Raw genomic sequence first — 16,643 nt, 5'->3', positions numbered from 1 at the left:
GTCCCAGTGTTCTCAAAACTCAGTCTCTCACACTACTGCTGCGTGTCGCCAGAGCCAGTGCCATTTTTGAGAGGAGGTAGTACCTGTGATGAACTTCTGCTGTGCCTTTACTGGCAACGCGTTAGGTAAAGGCCAATTTGTGATCGTATAAACAGCATGAATGTCTGCAAATCAGACAACAGGGTTATTTTCTAATTATACGGTAGCTGACACGTTTAATGTTCTGTGGTCGTCTGGAACACATCACATACGTAAATATGCATTGGAGATAAGTTACACAAAGATTCAAAGCAAGTAACTCATACGTTTTGGATACGGTAGTCATTATATTGATGTATTTCGACTTATAAGTCACTTACAAGTAACGTGTGGGCGTGTGCATAACTTAGCTATAACTTATGGCCTCTGTATGTGCCATATGCTGGCATGCGTCGAAAATCTTGTGCATGCCCAAAACATGTCAACAACCTCGCCGTACACCAGAATGCTCTCAACTTACACCAAACTTACCCATAACTTATTAAACATAAACCAGCGTATTTTGCATATTTTAATGTCAGCATGTGCAGGCTAAATCGTCAAAGTGTGACAAAAATAAATAAATAAAGAACAACAACAAAAAAACTTGCCGTTTCTTGAATGGCTGTTTGAAACTGGTTTCACAAGTGAACAGATTCTCATGGAAGCAAAGGTTAAAATGTCCAGATAGGGAATGAAATGCATATATATTTTCTTAAATAACTCAGTTTTAAGATGTTTTAAGCCATAGACCTATGCATAATTAGGGAAGTGGCAGCTTTGAGTAACAGGTAATATGTGCTGCTGAGCAGCATTCAGACTCAGACCTCTTGTCACAGACAATGCGTGGCATGTCTGCTAGTTGTTGGGGAGGACTGTATCTGTCCTCCCCGAGCACTGCAAATATCTGGAGTAATATGGCTTGCTGTGCAGTTAATTGCCCTAAGGGAATCATCTATGAAGTCTGTGCTACACTATTTCCATGTTATTTAATATTGCATTTGCTGCACAAGCACTGCCTAATGACCAGTATGACTAACCAGTCTGCATGTGTTTTTATGGACTTGGACAAGGCTTATGACCACGTCCCTTGGAGTATCCTGTGAGGGGTGCTGCGGGAATATGGAGGACCAGATTGGTTGGTCAGCTGTAGTTTGTTGTCTGTATTAGAACATTTGGAAAGAGGGGTGATTTGATTTCAAACAGCAATTCACAAGTTATTGATTCCGGAAGGGAGAATCTTTGAAGATCTTTCTAACTTTACATGTAAAAGGTAAAAAAAATCATGGCCTAATTAAGTTAATTCCAGAGCTATTTGGTATATTTAGAGTGTAGATTGCTATGTATTGTTTAAAAAACAAAATAAAATTCTATCATAAGAACAACTTGGTGTTGGATATTTTCTTATGTCTCTTAAGTTGTATATTTAGAGAAGACTGAAGGCTGAAGCTGCAGGAATTGGCCTCCATTTGTACCTGAAACAGTCAACATGCTAGAGCTTCCCCCTCTGGAGGATCTACTTTCCCGGCGCGTTGTGTGCCATCTCGGGTGATAACTGCCAACAGCACCGCTATGCTAAAAATTTCAGGGGAGAACAATGTTTGGCTAATATACGAGGTCTATTAGAAAAGTATCCGACCTTATAATTTTTTCAAAAACCATATGGATTTGAATCACGTGTGATTGCGTCAGACAAGCTTGAACCCTCGTGCGCATGCGTGAGTTTTTCCATGCCTGTCGGTTGCGTCATTCGCCTGTGAGCAGGCTTTGAGTGAGGAGTGGTCCAGCCCACTCGTCGGATTTTCATTGTCAGGAAATGGCGGAATGATTTGGGCTTTTTTTCCATCAGAATTTTTTCAGAAACTGTTAGAGACTGGCAGCTGGAAACCATTAGAAAATTTATGTGGCGTTCGGTGAAAATGTTACGGGCTTGGTAGAGAATAAGGAGTGTTACTGTCGCTTTAAGGACGGCCCCCAGTGGCTGTGGGGCGCGCCGCGCGGAATTCCTCCGCAGGTCTGTCTCAATGTGCCAAAAAAGTGCTGATGTCCACGTCTTTTCACAATTCCTGTGCTAGTCAGATGACTTCCCGGATAAAACACAGCGTCCAGTTTGGAAATGAACAGCACATTCCACTGTTACAGGAGTTTTTGTCATGGAAAGAGGAGCGGAGGCTTCGCGCGTCGCGGCGGTGCCACTTGGCGCACAGCAACGCCGTGATGAAGCCTCACGGGACATGTTCTGGCATGTCCAGGCACATCCACAATTTCTCGGATAATCACTCGATGGAAAAACCACCGACAGCTGTCTGAACGTCATCTCAAAGCCGTCCTGTGAGACCAAAACAGAGGTGGTTTTGTCTCGCTCCAGTAGCGAATCCATCGTGACGCGCGAAGCCTCCGCTCTGCTTTCCATGACAAAATCTTTTGTTAAAAGTGAAATCTGCCGGAAAATGGTTGATGTCCAGCTCTTGTGATAACCACAGAAATGGCACACGATGGTCACGGATCCAGACAGCCATCCGTTTAGAAATGAAATGATCGTTCAGCCTGTCGATGGCGGCTTCAGAGCGTGGCGCGCCCCACAGCCGCTGGGGGCCGTCCTTAAAGCGACAGTAACACTCCTTATTCTCTACCAAGCCCGTAACATTTTCACCGAAAGCCACATAAATTTTCTAATGGTTTCCAGCTGCCAGTCTCTAACAGTTTCTGAAAAAATTCTGATGGAAAAAAAGCCCAAATCATTCCACCATTTCCTGGCAATGAAACAACAACGAGGGGGCTGGACCACTCCTCACTCAAAGCCTGCTCACAGGCGAATGACGCAACCGACAGGCGTGGAAAAACTCATGCATGCGCACGAGGGTTCAAGCTTGTCTGACGCAATCACACGTGATTCAAATCCATATGGTTTTTGAAAAAAATAATAAGGTTGGATACTTTTCTAATAGACCTCGCAGATAATAATGACTGAGGCAGAAAAATAGCGACGAGGGCTACATACATGGCAGTCAGCAACCATATGCAACTGTAAGCAAGACTAAGAACAAACCATACGCCATCACACACCAGCCTACACAGGGACTACACCAAATCTGTGCAATTTTCCAGCGTACTCCATACGCAACACAACACAACTGTATGCAAGCCCGGTGTGAAAGGGGCTTCAGATGACTCTCAAAGTGAAGAAGAGGAAGAGAGTGAGAGCTGAACCATAGACCAGATGGTGGAAACCGAAGGAGGAAAACTGTTGTATGAAATTCAGGGAGGAGGTGAGACTAGCACTGGATGGAAGTGAAGGGATTCTGAACAACTGGACAATTGCTATAGATGTAGTGAGGCAGACAGCTAGGAAGGTACTGGGTGTGACATCTGGACAGAGGAATAGACCCAGAGACTGGGTGGTGAAGATGTACAATGAAGAAAAATAATGTATGTGTATACTTGCAAATACAAAGAAATGGATGTCTGCCAGTCCCCTGCTGATGGGTCTGTTCCTCAGGGCCATGATAAAGTACAGAATAATTGAGCTAGCTTAGCTCTTGCAGGTAACAAAATATAAAGTCAAAATATGATAAGCATGATATAATGTATTCAAAATGACCAATGACAGTAATTTTTTGTGGTGGCGTACCCTTGACAGAGCCCCAAAATGAATGCACAAAAAAGTATTGAGTTATTATTTTAATAATAATTTATTAATGTTTTGAAAACAAGGGGCGTCATCCGTGGGGAGCTTGGAGTAGAGTTGCTGCTCCTTTGTGTTGAAAGGAGCCAGCTGAGGTGGTTCGGGCATCTGGTAAGGATGCCTCCTGGGCACCTCCCAAGGGAGGTGTTCCAGGCACGTCCATCTGAGAGGAGACCCCGGGGAAGACCCAGGACTAGGTGGAGAGATTATATCTCCACACTGGCCTTGGAATGCCTCGGGATGCCCCAGTCAGAGGTGGTCAATGTGGCATGGGAAAGGGAAGTCTGAGGTCCCCTGCTGGACCTGTTGCCCCTGTGACCCGAAGCCTCAAAAAGCAGTTGAAGATGAGTGATTGAGTGAGTATTTTGAAAAGGGCTGCAAATAAATAATTTTGGATTAACAATTGCACCAAACATGACAACAAAAATATAAAATTTTAAATAAATAAATACCACAACCATTATTAAAAAAAAAAAACTGATTTGTGCAATCACAGTAGACTGAACATTGCACTGAACTTTGTAAACACAGAACAAAGTATTTAGCCTTGTAAACATACATGTAAGTGATAACGTGCAAAATTCTTTAGTAAGTCATATACATATACATATGTATATGACTTACTGAAGAAATTTGCACTTATTAATCGCAACCTCAGACATCTGTCCAGAATGTGGTGGAGAGTCCAGCAGGCGCAGTGTTGGCGAGGGAGCAAAGGGGAGACATCAGTGCTTCTAAGTGCTGTGTGTCCACGACAGGGAGAGGAACAGGTGAAAGCGCGCCCACGCGTAAGAGACGAGCAACTCCAGGCCACCTTGTTGACCCCCTGCAGAATATCTGGCCATGTGGACAGATGCATAATGTTGTGCGTAATAAAGTCTCCAAAATCAATTCTTATGAGGAAAGATCAGGGTTGTGAGTCTGTCCTTGTGCAGACAGGAGCAGGAGTCAGATTTAGTCCCCGCAAGGCAGGGTTAGGGCGGCGCTGTTGGAGGTCAGTTGGCTGCACTGGCTGATGGAGGAAACTGTGAGGTAGAGACAGGGCTGCGTGCGCAGCGCAACGCAAGGCAGCATGTGGCAAGAAAGGTGAAGATGGGGGGTGTGACAAGAAGAGCTGTGACTGGCTGGCGAACTCAGCCACCCATGACAGCCGTACTTTGCACCTGATTGTCCGGACTTCCCCGCGATCCTCAGCCGCTAGTTACCGCCTGGCTGCTAGTTTTCCATGCGCACTCCAGATTCCCGACTTCATACCAGCCAAAACACAGCACTATGACATCACCTCCAAAATATTTGAAGGAGGGAAAAATGTAATCTGATCTTCTTAAAGATTTTTTTTTAACATCTCAAGTTTAAGTAGTTTCCCTTAACGTGGAAAAACATGAAAGTCTATTCGGTTTGTGCAAAAAAAAAAAGAAAAAAAAAAAAAGAGAGGGAAATAAGTCCAAGGTAGAAGATGCACAGAGATAACCACTTTGTGAAGAATATAAGTTAAACAGGCGCACTGGAAAACATGTTGACCCCAAATCACAGTGACAGCTTGAATCCAGATTCCAAAAAAAAAAAAAAAAAAAAAAACCCTCTGCTACTTCTCTTTTTCATTCCCTGGAGAGAATGGAGACAGGCGCGCATTTTTATCCACTTCTTTGATTATGCTGATCCAGGAGCGAGCTAGATTTTTTTGGTACCCCCGCAGGCAAATGGTGCCCTACGCGCAGTGCATGATGAGTGTATGCAGAACGATGGCACTGAGTCTGAGGAATTACAGGAGTGTTGTGACTGGCCAGGAAAGCCCGAATAAGCTCTCCGCATGACTAAATCCTCAAAAAATCAAAAGTCCCCACTTCAAATCGTTTGGTTGTGTTAAAAACCAGATGGAGGTGCAGTACATGTCTGCACTCTTTGGCTTGGTACTCGCATCTGACATGCTCTGTAGACACGAAAAAAGTTTACACATGCCAAAGAAGGTTCCCCACACCTCTACACTAAATGACAACTCCCATGCTTTATTTGTTTCTGTGGAATAAAATAAGGTTGCATACTTTTGCATGCACCTCATACAGTGAGGAAAATAAGTATTTGAACACCCTGCGATTTTGCAAGTTCTCCCACTTAGAAGAGATCCCCCCATGTTTTCTAAGTGGGAGAACTTGCAAAATCGCAGCGTGTTCAAATACTTATTTTCCTCACTGTATATGCTGTGAATCTTCAGGTGCCCTGACACTTGCACGACTGATCCACACACTTGCACACACTCTGCCATGCAGGAGAGTAAACTCGTCTCAAACTCGTAAGCCGTATGTGGCTTCGTGCAAGTGCGCAAAGAAAATTTTGAAATGTCCAAAATCAACATCACGCATTAATTACGTGAACTTCACCTGAACATTGCACAAACAAAACAACAAAACTGTGAGTGCGAGTGATTGTGTCAGCACACCGCATCACAGCACAGCTCGCCCGAATGATTATAATAAGATGTTAAATCCATCATAAACATACTCTGACAGCTGCTCATAAGAAGGAATGAACATGCAACTGTTTTACCAAGCTATTACCATATAATCATTAAAGTTACCTTTTAGACTGTTCCCATGCCTTCTCCACCTCATTAAGTGCATGAGAGAGTGAGAGGAAAAAAGTGGTAGATGAAGCGATTAGAGGCGTTTTCAACAGATAACTCAGAGAAAATGGTTAATCCGCTACAAAATAATTATTTTATATACGGAGCATCCAGTGGCACAAAACATAGCATCCAGTGGAACAAAGCATGGCATCCAGCTGGGAACACAGCGGGTGGGATGCTCACGACGAAGTGTGTGCAAGTGCGTGGATCAAAGTCATGCAAGTGTCGGGGCACCTTTCAATGACCAGTGATAAGTATTTTCAGTGCTGGGAATTAGATGGAAATGCTGCATCTAACCAAGTAGTTTAAACCAGTAACTACTTCCCCTTAGGGTAAATGCCCTTGGGGTACCAAACATCAACTTCTCAAAATGAAACTTTTTGACTGAGCGCTGTTGCCAAACTTGCCAAATTCTTGAAATGAAAATTCACCAAACACATTATATCACAGCAATATGGACCCAGGTAGCTTCACCTGGATGTGGTTTTCAATCAATCAACTTTTTTCTTATATAGCGCCAAATCACAACAAACAGTTGCCCCAAGGTGCTCCATATTGTAAGGCAAGGCCATACAATAATTATGAAAAACCCCAATGGTCAAAACGACCCCCTATGAGCAAGCACTTGGCAACAGTGGGAAGGAAAAACTCCCTTTTAACAGGAAGAAACCTCCAGCAGAACCAGGCTCAGGGAGGGGCAGTCTTCTGCTGAGACTGGTTGGGGCTGAGGGAAAAAAACAGGAAAAAGACATGCCGTGAAGGGGGGCAGAGATCGATCACTAATGATTAAATGCAGAGTGATGCATACGGAGCAAAAAGAGAAAGAAACAGTGCATCATGGGAACCCCCCACAATCTACGTCTAAAGCAGCATAACCAAGGGATGGTCCAGGGTCACCCGATCCAGCCCTAACTATAAGCCTTAGCGAAAAGAAAAGTTTTAAGCCTAATCTTAAAAGTAGAGAGGGTATCTGTCTCCCTGATCTGAATTGGGAGCTGGTTCCACAGGAGAGGAGCCTGAAAGCTGAAGGCTCTGCCTCCCATTCTACTCTTACAAACCCTAGGAACTACAAGTAAGCCCGCAGTCTGAGAGCGAAGCGCTCTAATGGGGTAATATGGTACTACGAGGTCCCTAAGATAAGATGGGACCTGATTATTCAAAACCTTATAAGTAAGAAGAAGAATTTTAAATTCTATTCTAGAATTAACAGGAAGCCAATGAAGAGAGGCCAACACGGGTGAGATATGCTCTCTCCTGCTAGTCCCCGTCAGTACTCTAGCTGCAGCATTCTGAACCAACTGAAGGCTTTTTAGGGAACTTTTAGGACAACCTGATAATAATGAATTACAATAGTCCAGCCTAGAGGAAATAAATGCATGAATTAGTTTTTCAGCATCACTCTGAGACAAGACCTTTCTGATTTTAGAGATATTGCGTAAATGCAAAAAGGCAGTCCTACATATTTGTTTAATATGCGCTTTGAATGACATATCCTGATCAAAAATGACTCCAAGATTTCTCACAGTATTACTAGAGATCAGGGAAATGCCATCCAGAGTAACGATCTGGTTAGACACCATGCTTCTAAGATTTGTGGGGCCAAGTACAATAACTTCAGTTTTATCTGAGTTTAAAAGCAGGAAATTAGAGGTCATCCATGTCTTTATGTCTGTAAGACAATCCTGCAGTTTAGCTAATTGGTGTGTATCCTCTGGCTTCATGGATAGATAAAGCTGGGTATCATCTGCGTAACAATGAAAATTTAAGCAATACCGTCTAATAATACTGCCTAAGGGAAGCATGTATAAAGTGAATAAAATTGGTCCTAGCACAGAACCTTGTGGAACTCCATAATTAACTTTAGTCTGTGAAGAAGATTCCCCATTTACATGAACAAACTGTAATCTATTAGACAAATATGATTCAAACCACCGCAGCGCAGTGCCTTTAATACCAATGACATGCTCTAATCTCTGTAATAAAATTTTATGGTCAACAGTATCAAAAGCAGCACTGAGGTCCAACAGAACAAGCACAGAGATAAGTCCACTGTCCGAAGCCATAAGAAGATCATTTGTAACCTTCACTAATGCTGTTTCTGTACTATGATGAATTCTAAAACCTGACTGAAACTCTTCAAATAGACCATTCCTCTGCAGGTGATCAGTTAACTGTTTTACAACTACCCTCTCAAGAATCTGAGAGAAAAGGAAGGTTGGAAATTGGCCTATAATTAGCTAAGATAGCTGGGTCAAGTGATGGCTTTTTAAGTAATGGTTTAATTACTGCCATCTTAAAGGCCTGTGGTACATAACCAACTAACAAAGATAGATTGATCATATTTAAGATTGAAGCATTAAATAATGGTAGGACTTCCTTGAGCAGCCTGGCAGGAATGGGGTCCAATAAACATGCCGATGGTTTGGACGAAGCAACCAATGAAAATAACTCAGACAGAACAACCGGAGAGAAAGAGTCTAACCAAATACCAGCATCACTGAAAGCAGCCAAAGATAACGATACATCTTTGGGATGGTTATGAGTAATTTTTTCTCTAATAGTCAAAATTTTGTTAGCAAAGAAAGTCATGAAGTCATTACTAGTTAAAGTTAATGGAATACTCAGCTCAATAGAGCTCTGACTCTTTGTCAGCCTAGCTACAGTGCTGAAAAGAAACCTGAGGTTATTCTTATTTTCTTCAATTAGTGATGAGTAGAAAGATGTCGTAGCTTTACGGAGGGCTTTTTTATAGAGCAACAAACTCTTTTTCCAGGCTAAGTGAAGATCTTCTAAGTTAGTGAGACGCCATTTCCTCTCTAACTTACGGGTTATCTGCTTTAAGCTACGAGTTTGTGAGTTATACCACGGAGTCAGACACTTCTGATTTAAAGCTCTCTTTTTCAGAGGAGCTACAGCATCCAAAGTTGTCTTCAAAGAGGATGTAAAACTATTGACGAGATACTCTAACTCCCTTACAGAGTTTAGGTAGCTACTCTGCTCTGTGTTGGTATATGACATTAGAGAACATAACGAAGGAATCATATCCTTAAACCTAGTTACAGCGCTTTCTGAAAGACTTCTAGTGTAATGAAACTTATTCCCCACTGCAGGGTAGTCCATCAGGGTAAATGTAAATGTTATTAAAAAATGATCAGACAGAAGGGAGTTTTCAGGGAATACTGTTAAATCTTCTATTTCCATACCATAAGTCAGAACAAGATCTAAGATATGATTAAAGTGGTGGGTGGACTCATTTACTTTTTGAGTAAAGCCGATAGAGTCTAATAATAGATTAAATGCAGTGTTGAGGCTGTCATTCTCAGCATCTGTGTGGATATTAAAATCGCCCACTACAATTATCTTATCTGAGCTAAGCACTAAGTCAGACAAAAGGTCTGAAAAGTCACAGAGAAACTCACAGTAACGACCAGGTGGACGATAGATAATAACAAATAAAACTGGTTTTTGGGACTTCCAATTTGGATGGACAAGACTAAGAGACAAGCTTTCAAATGAATTAAAGCTCTGTCTAGGTTTTTGATTAATTAATAAGCTGGAATGGAAGATTGCTGCTAATCCTCCGCCACGGCCCGTGCTACGAGCATTCTGACAGTTAGTGTGACTCGGGGGTGTTGACTCATTTAAGCTAACATATTCATCCTGCTGTAACCAGGTTTCTGTTAGGCAGAATAAATCAATACGTTGATCAATTATTATATCATTTACCAACAGGGACTTAGAAGAGAGAGACCTAATGTTTAATAGACCACATTTAACTGTTTTAGTCTGTGGTGCAATTGAAGGTGCTATATTATTTTTTCTTTTTGAATTTTTATGCTTAAATAGATTTTTGCTGGTTATTGGTGGTCTGGGAGCAGGCACCGTCTCTACGGGGATGGGGTAATGAGGGGATGGCAGGGGGAGAGAAGCTGCAGAGAGGTGTATAAGACCACAGCTCTGCCTCCTGGTCCCAACGCTGGACAGTCACAGTTTGGAGGATCCAAGAAAATTGGCCAGATTTCTAGAAATGAGAACTGCTCCATCTAAAGTGGGATGGATGCCGTCTCTCCTAACAAGACCAGGTTTTCCCCAGAAGCTTTGCCAATTATCAATGAAGCCCACCTCATTTTTTGGACACCACTCAGACAGCCAGCAATTCAAGGAGAACATGCGGCTAAACATGTCACTCCCGGTCTGATTGGGGAGGGGCCCAGAGAAAACAACAGAGTCCGACATTGTTTTTGCAAACTTACACACCGATTTAATGTTAATTTTAGTGACCTCCGATTGGCGTAACCGAGTGTCATTACTGCCGACGTGAATTACAATCTTACCAAATTTACGCTTAGCCTTAGCCAGCAATTTCAAATGTCCTTCGATGTCGCCTGCTCTGGCCCCCGGAAGACAATTGACAATGGTTGCTGGTGTCGCTAACTTCACATTTCTCAAAACAGAGTCGCCAATAACCAGAGTTTGATCCTCGGCGAGTGTATCGTCGAGTGGGGAAAAACGGTTAGAAATGTGAACGGGTTGACGGTGTACACGGGGCTTCTGTTTAGGGCTACGCTTCCTCCTCACAGTCACCCAGTCAGCCTGCTTTCCCGACTGCCCGGGATCTGCCAGGGGGGAACTAGCGGCGGCTAAGCTACCTTGGTCCGCACCGACTACAGGGGCCTGGCTAGCTGTAGAATTTTCCACGGTGCGGAGCCGAGTCTCCAATTCACCCAGCCTGGCCTCCAAAGCTACGAATAAGCTGCACTTATTACAAATACCGTTACTGCTAAAGGAGGCCGAGGAATAACTAAACATTTCACACCCAGAGCAGAAAAGTGCGGGAGAGACAGGAGAAGCCGCCATGCTAAATCGGCTAAGAGCTAGTAGCTACGCAACCTAGCGGATTCCTAAAAACACACAAAGTGAATAATGTGTAAATAATTTAAAGGTGATTCAGCAGAAGGAGTGCCCCAATCAAGGCACCAAACAGGCCATGAAGCAGCACAGGCAACGCACGACAACAGTGCTAAAAGAGAAAAATTAAAAAAAAAATAAATAAAAAATAAAAACGAAAGCGTTAGCAAGCTAGTTAGCTTGCCAACGCTGATGAAAGTTAGCAGATAAAAGTGCTCCGTCGCGATGTTTCGACCGTTAGAGGTCTTCCTTAGGCGTTGGAGCACAGTAAAAAAGTAAAAAAAAAAAAAAAAAAAAAAAGTAAAAAGGTAAAAAAGTAAAAAAGTCTTGAAAAAGACTGTTAATTCAAGTCCAAAGCAGCAGGTAGGAGTCTCAGTGTAAACAGTCCCAACAGAGAGCCAAAATTCTGATGTGTAGCAGCAGGAAAGCTGGCCTCTCCCCTCTTTTGAAAAATTGTTTTAGTTATCTGCTGCACTACAGGCTGTACATATATTTATTTCTGCTCAAACACTGGACATTTTAACATGAAGTTGAATGAGAACCTGCTTGCTTTTGGAGCCAGCCTAAAGCAGCCAGACAAAGAAGTGCAACTTTTTCTTCTTTCACTGAAGCTTCATCTGAGACCATCGAAGTTTACCCCTTGGTGACAAGCATGTAACTGCGCCAGACTCCATCAGATGTAACTTTTGGTATTAATTTCTCTGACATGCTCATAAAGTCCTGAACTTTCACCACTACATGAACAATCTTTCATTATGATCCAGCTTCCACTTGCGGATGTTTTAAATTTATTTTGGCAATAAAAATACATGTATATAAAATACACAAAACAATTACTGCTGAGGATAGCAGAAGAATGCAAAATAATAAATAAAGAAAGAATAATAACTCACTGTAGTCCACTACATAAAAAACACTTTCAGAATCTCATAATGGCTTTATGGTCTTGTGCAATATCATAAATTTGATAGGTAGTGTATATTTTGCCGGATACGGCAAACACGCACCGAGCGACATTTGACCGGATCTCCTGGCTGATTGGCTAGTTGAAATGATGTCATTGTAGAGGGTATTTCAACATGGCGGTGCCCTTGGCAGTAAGTGTTGGTGCTAATTTTTCATCTTTAAATGCCGTTTTGGGTGCCATAAAGTCGTTTGAATCGGAACAGAAAAATCACCTACTGGCGGAGGGATTCTTGGACGCTAAAAGCAGCTCAAAAATGTGGCATAGCTGTGCCCAAAATTATTTCCACTGTGTGGCGAAAATTATTTCCACCGGCACTTTTCGCCACGCGGTGGAAATAATTTCGGGCACGATGGAAATAATTTTTGCAGTCTTGGTAATTTTCTGTGTAGGGTGGGGATGATAAACAACTTTTTTTTTTTGGCCTTAAGTGGCCTCATTTTGTGTAGCTAACATGATAAAACATTCAAAATGCCATGGTAAACAGAAATAATCTCTTAGATTTGTGATTTCCTAAACCTGCAAATTCAAGACAGAACAAAAACGAAAATAGAGAAGTCCACGTCGGCACTTGCGTTTATCCTGTTTTTTCTGTCAGTGTCATGTCTGCAAAACCTTCGATCAGTCCACCCCTGAAAATAATGAATGGTAAAATATGCCAATTTTCAATAATAAAAAAATCACCAATATCAAGCTACTATCATGAATGTGAAATAAGGAGATCTTAAACTCCGAACGCCTTTAAGTTCCCGCCCGACCGCGGCCATTCCGACGTGAATCAATTTAGACGGCCAGCAAACCGGTGCAAGCCGTGTACTGCAAAATATCGTCCAGTTCAACTTTGCCAGAGCCGATTTCATCCCATGTTCTGGTACCGATGACATCATTTGAATTAGCCAATCAGATAGGAGATCCAGCAAAACGTCGCTAGCTGTAAGATTGCCGGGTCCGGCAAAATATACACTGCCAATTTGATATGGTCCAGGACTAGCAGGTAAGTAGACCAGGTCCAGGTCATAGGTGATGTTGTTCCAAGCAAGATATAAAATTTCAACTGCACAAATGTTACCTGCGTGTAAGCCTTCACAGGACCAAACCTTTTAGCACTATATGTATTAAACTAACAGCTGGACTAACCATAAATAAATTGAGTTGGCAGAATTTTAAGAAAGTGTCAGTGTTTTGTATTTGTCAACTAACAAAGTACAAGCCTTGTGTGTAAAGCCCCGGTCACAACCCACCGTGCGTTTTTTTTTTTCGCCGTACGTTTTCTGCGGATGCCACGGCCACGTTTTTGTGAAAACGTACGGAGGCAGTAGCAAGAGGAGGGAGGGAGTACGTTCAACGCACGTCTCTAGGAGTGTAACAATAAAGAGAGTTGACAATAAAGCAGTGTGTGTGTGTGTGTGTGGGGTCGCTTTTCTTTTTTATGAGCGGGACCGGAGCGGCAGGTGTTTTTTGGCGTCGGCGATGAATGAGCATGTCCAGCCTGCAGCAGTCAGTTGTACGAGTATTTACTTGACTCGAAAAGTTACAGCTTGTTAACAGACTGAAGCTGTGGAGTGTGTGTTGCTGACGTTTGGAAATAAAGTCCAAGTTCAAGCGAGAAGCTGCGTTGTGCATGCAGGTCTGTCGGCCTCCATAGTATGTGGTGAGTGCCGTAATCCGTACTGCCTACGTACGGATTTGGTTAATTCAATAGTAACTGAATGAAAATGTGCTGCTTTGAATCCGTCCTGAGGCAGTACTCACAACATGTGTCATCTGTACTGCTGGTGAATCCGCAGCCTGACCGCAGCGAAAGTTCTGCATGCACTAAAACCTTTACGGCGTGTCTGCGTGCTCCTAAATTCGTACTGAGGCAGTACTTACGAAGTACGGATCTCCAAATTTAGCCCACGTTTTTGCAAGTAGACTGCACGCACATGCAAGTACGGCGGGTTGTGACCACGGCTTAACACACCTATACACATGCATGTATAGGTGCGTTAAAAGTGGGTAAACTCTTACAAGATAAATTAATTGAAAACTTTCTCTCAGGAGACAACATAACTAACATCTTTTGTCAAGCCTGGTCTCATAAGTCACAAGTCAAGTTACGCAATTAACTTGTAGTTTCCTGAATATTTTAGCTGTGTCAGGGATTCTCGATCTCACCATCTTAACTGACTTTAATGACATGCTGCACGCACGATATGTAATTATATTTATATCCAACGCCCCCTGTTCATAGCAGTATTTAGCATTCCTTTACCAACCCAGCTAAAAATAAAAAAGACGCAACTAATTATGCTTGAGTTGCTGATGTATGCCTTACAGTTTGAGTGAACATCAGTGTGCTTTAACACAATTAACTGAGCAAATGTCACACAGTTCATATTAAATAAGTCGTTTTGTTGAAAAAGACGACGTGGAAGTAAAGTTAGCTTCCCTATCCCACACGGTTTTTGGAGCATAACGTTTCCTTCGTTTCACTCGATTTTTTTCAAACAAAAAAAAGACTTCCAAGCAGAATATAAACAACAGACAATACAAATAGACGCATATAAATAAAATTCGGCATCCCAGCGTCGTTAACGATAAACGCCGCAGGTTAGGCCGCGGCCAACGTCCGAACCTCGAGTTTTTACTACACCGCCATCTCGAGCGATGCTGGGCGGCGTCACGTCACCGACACAGCCCGCTCGAGCGTTAGCTAAACACGCTAAGTGGCTAACAACAAACTTCGCGAACATACGCTAATCACGCACGGTGTTGTGGCTTTGATATCCGTTCCACCTACCCGCATGCGAACCGCATAAGTTGTGTAACGCTGTCGTCCAATTCCAACCTGTTGTGGATCGTTTACGTCTATTTCCAGAAAGTTGCTGGGGGGCCCGTAAGCATCACTCAGGTCCTGACGTTGGGAAGTCAGTCGGCGAGTGTCAGCCACCGACTCGGTCATCTTGTTGGTCTATGGTATTGGACAACCAACGGCTAGCTAGCCGACCAGCTGAATGCGCAGTAAAACGTTAAATATCATCTGAAAACATCAGTTGGATGTCTTAGTCGGTGGCTTCAGCCAGGATGTAAGCGCTGTAGTGGTTGCGGGGGCCAGCTGCCCTGCGCCCTTCCCTTCTTGTTGAGTCAGTTCCGTAGTGTGTACGGGACAGTATGGGCTCCCCCTGTTGGACAAAAACTGAACGACATAACAAGTTCGTCAATCCAGGAAGCTTGTGTAGACAGTAATGCAAAAACAATAAATCATATATCCTCTTCTTCTTCTTCTTCTTGATTGTCGGCAGGCTAGGCACGGTCAGTGCATTGCTGCCCCCCTCAGATCATAAGACACAGAACACCTATTAAATGTCAATGAGATAGACACACACCCCTATATTTTCCAATACAAGCCACAGTTTTTTAAAAAACAAACCACCAAATTCGCTCTCTCCTTTGTGGAGGCTCCATGCCCCAGTAATGTCCTCAAAGAAAAGGTACTATAACCTAGATTTGCCAAACCTCGAAACATGACCCTTCTATCCTCTGCATACAAAGGGCAGTGTATTAGCACATGAAGAACAGATTCAGTGACACTGCAAAAATGACAGCAACCATCCAGATGTTTCCCAAGCACATGCAACCCACTGTTTAACCCACAATGACCCAGCCTAAGCTTTGCCAACTTCACGTCATCGTGACGTGAGGCACCCAGTGACACATTGCCCTGCTCTACTTTTGAAACAATAGTGTGAAGGTGTCTTCCCTTGGTCTCAGTATCCCAAATGTGCTGCCACTGCTGGTGTATACTACCATTAACAAAACTGTGGCACTCCATTCTACTAAAAGGAACATGAAACAGGATGGCGCCAGTCCTTAACCACAGCTGCTCTGGCCATGCACCGTCCACCCACTAAAGACATCAGTGAAGACAGAGAGTCAGAACAAATTACCACAGTTTTAAGTCCAGCGTCCTCTACCCACCACAGTGCCCAGAGGATCGCAAACAGCTCAGCGGTAAACACAGAAATGCCATCAGATAAACGGTGACACTTACTGAACCCAAAGTGAGGAACATAAACACAAAAACCTAATTGTCTAGTTGCTGGATCTCTCAAACCATCTGTGTAAATCTGGGCAACGCCTCTCCACACAGTCCTGAGATGGACATTTGCATAAGTCGCCAGACTTCCTTTAAAATCTTTATGCAACTCTGTCAATGACAAATCAACATCTGGCACAGGCCACAGCCAAGGTGGCGTTACTGGCCAGACCAATGGAGGAGCAACACTACTAGTACCAAGATTGAGCCCCTGTAATCAACCTTTTAGGGAAAACAGAAAACAGCTGCTGTTGCGTGTATCTGTGCCACCTCCAAACTCCCAGCTGTCATCCAGCACAGAAGAGGACGAAAGCGCCATGCCAGCCCCCTTTAATTTCACTATATAGTTTAATCCCAGTTTCATACG

The 16,643-nt window shown here is 43.1% G+C and overlaps 1 protein-coding gene across 2 annotated transcripts in view; it reads right to left on the bottom strand.

Annotated features, from left to right (window-relative positions):
- snx12 (sorting nexin 12) overlaps nt 1-15,337 on the bottom strand; it is a 34,007-nt gene extending 18,670 nt beyond the window's left edge. The window contains exon 1 of one of the 2 annotated variants that reach the window (XM_034178078.1): nt 14,981-15,337. In XM_034178078.1, the coding sequence (XP_034033969.1) occupies nt 14,981-15,142 (162 nt within the window). In that variant the 5' untranslated portion in view covers nt 15,143-15,337. The remainder of the gene's footprint in view (nt 1-14,980) is intronic. The other variant, XM_034178079.1, reaches the window with a different exon arrangement.
- Between the last annotated feature and the right edge of the window lie 1,306 nt (nt 15,338-16,643).

Source organism: Thalassophryne amazonica, chromosome 9, assembly GCF_902500255.1.
Source record: "Thalassophryne amazonica chromosome 9, fThaAma1.1, whole genome shotgun sequence".
Taxonomy (NCBI): domain Eukaryota; kingdom Metazoa; phylum Chordata; class Actinopteri; order Batrachoidiformes; family Batrachoididae; genus Thalassophryne; species Thalassophryne amazonica.
Note: the sequence above shows the minus strand (reverse complement) of the source record. Positions and strands in the feature narration are given on the sequence as shown.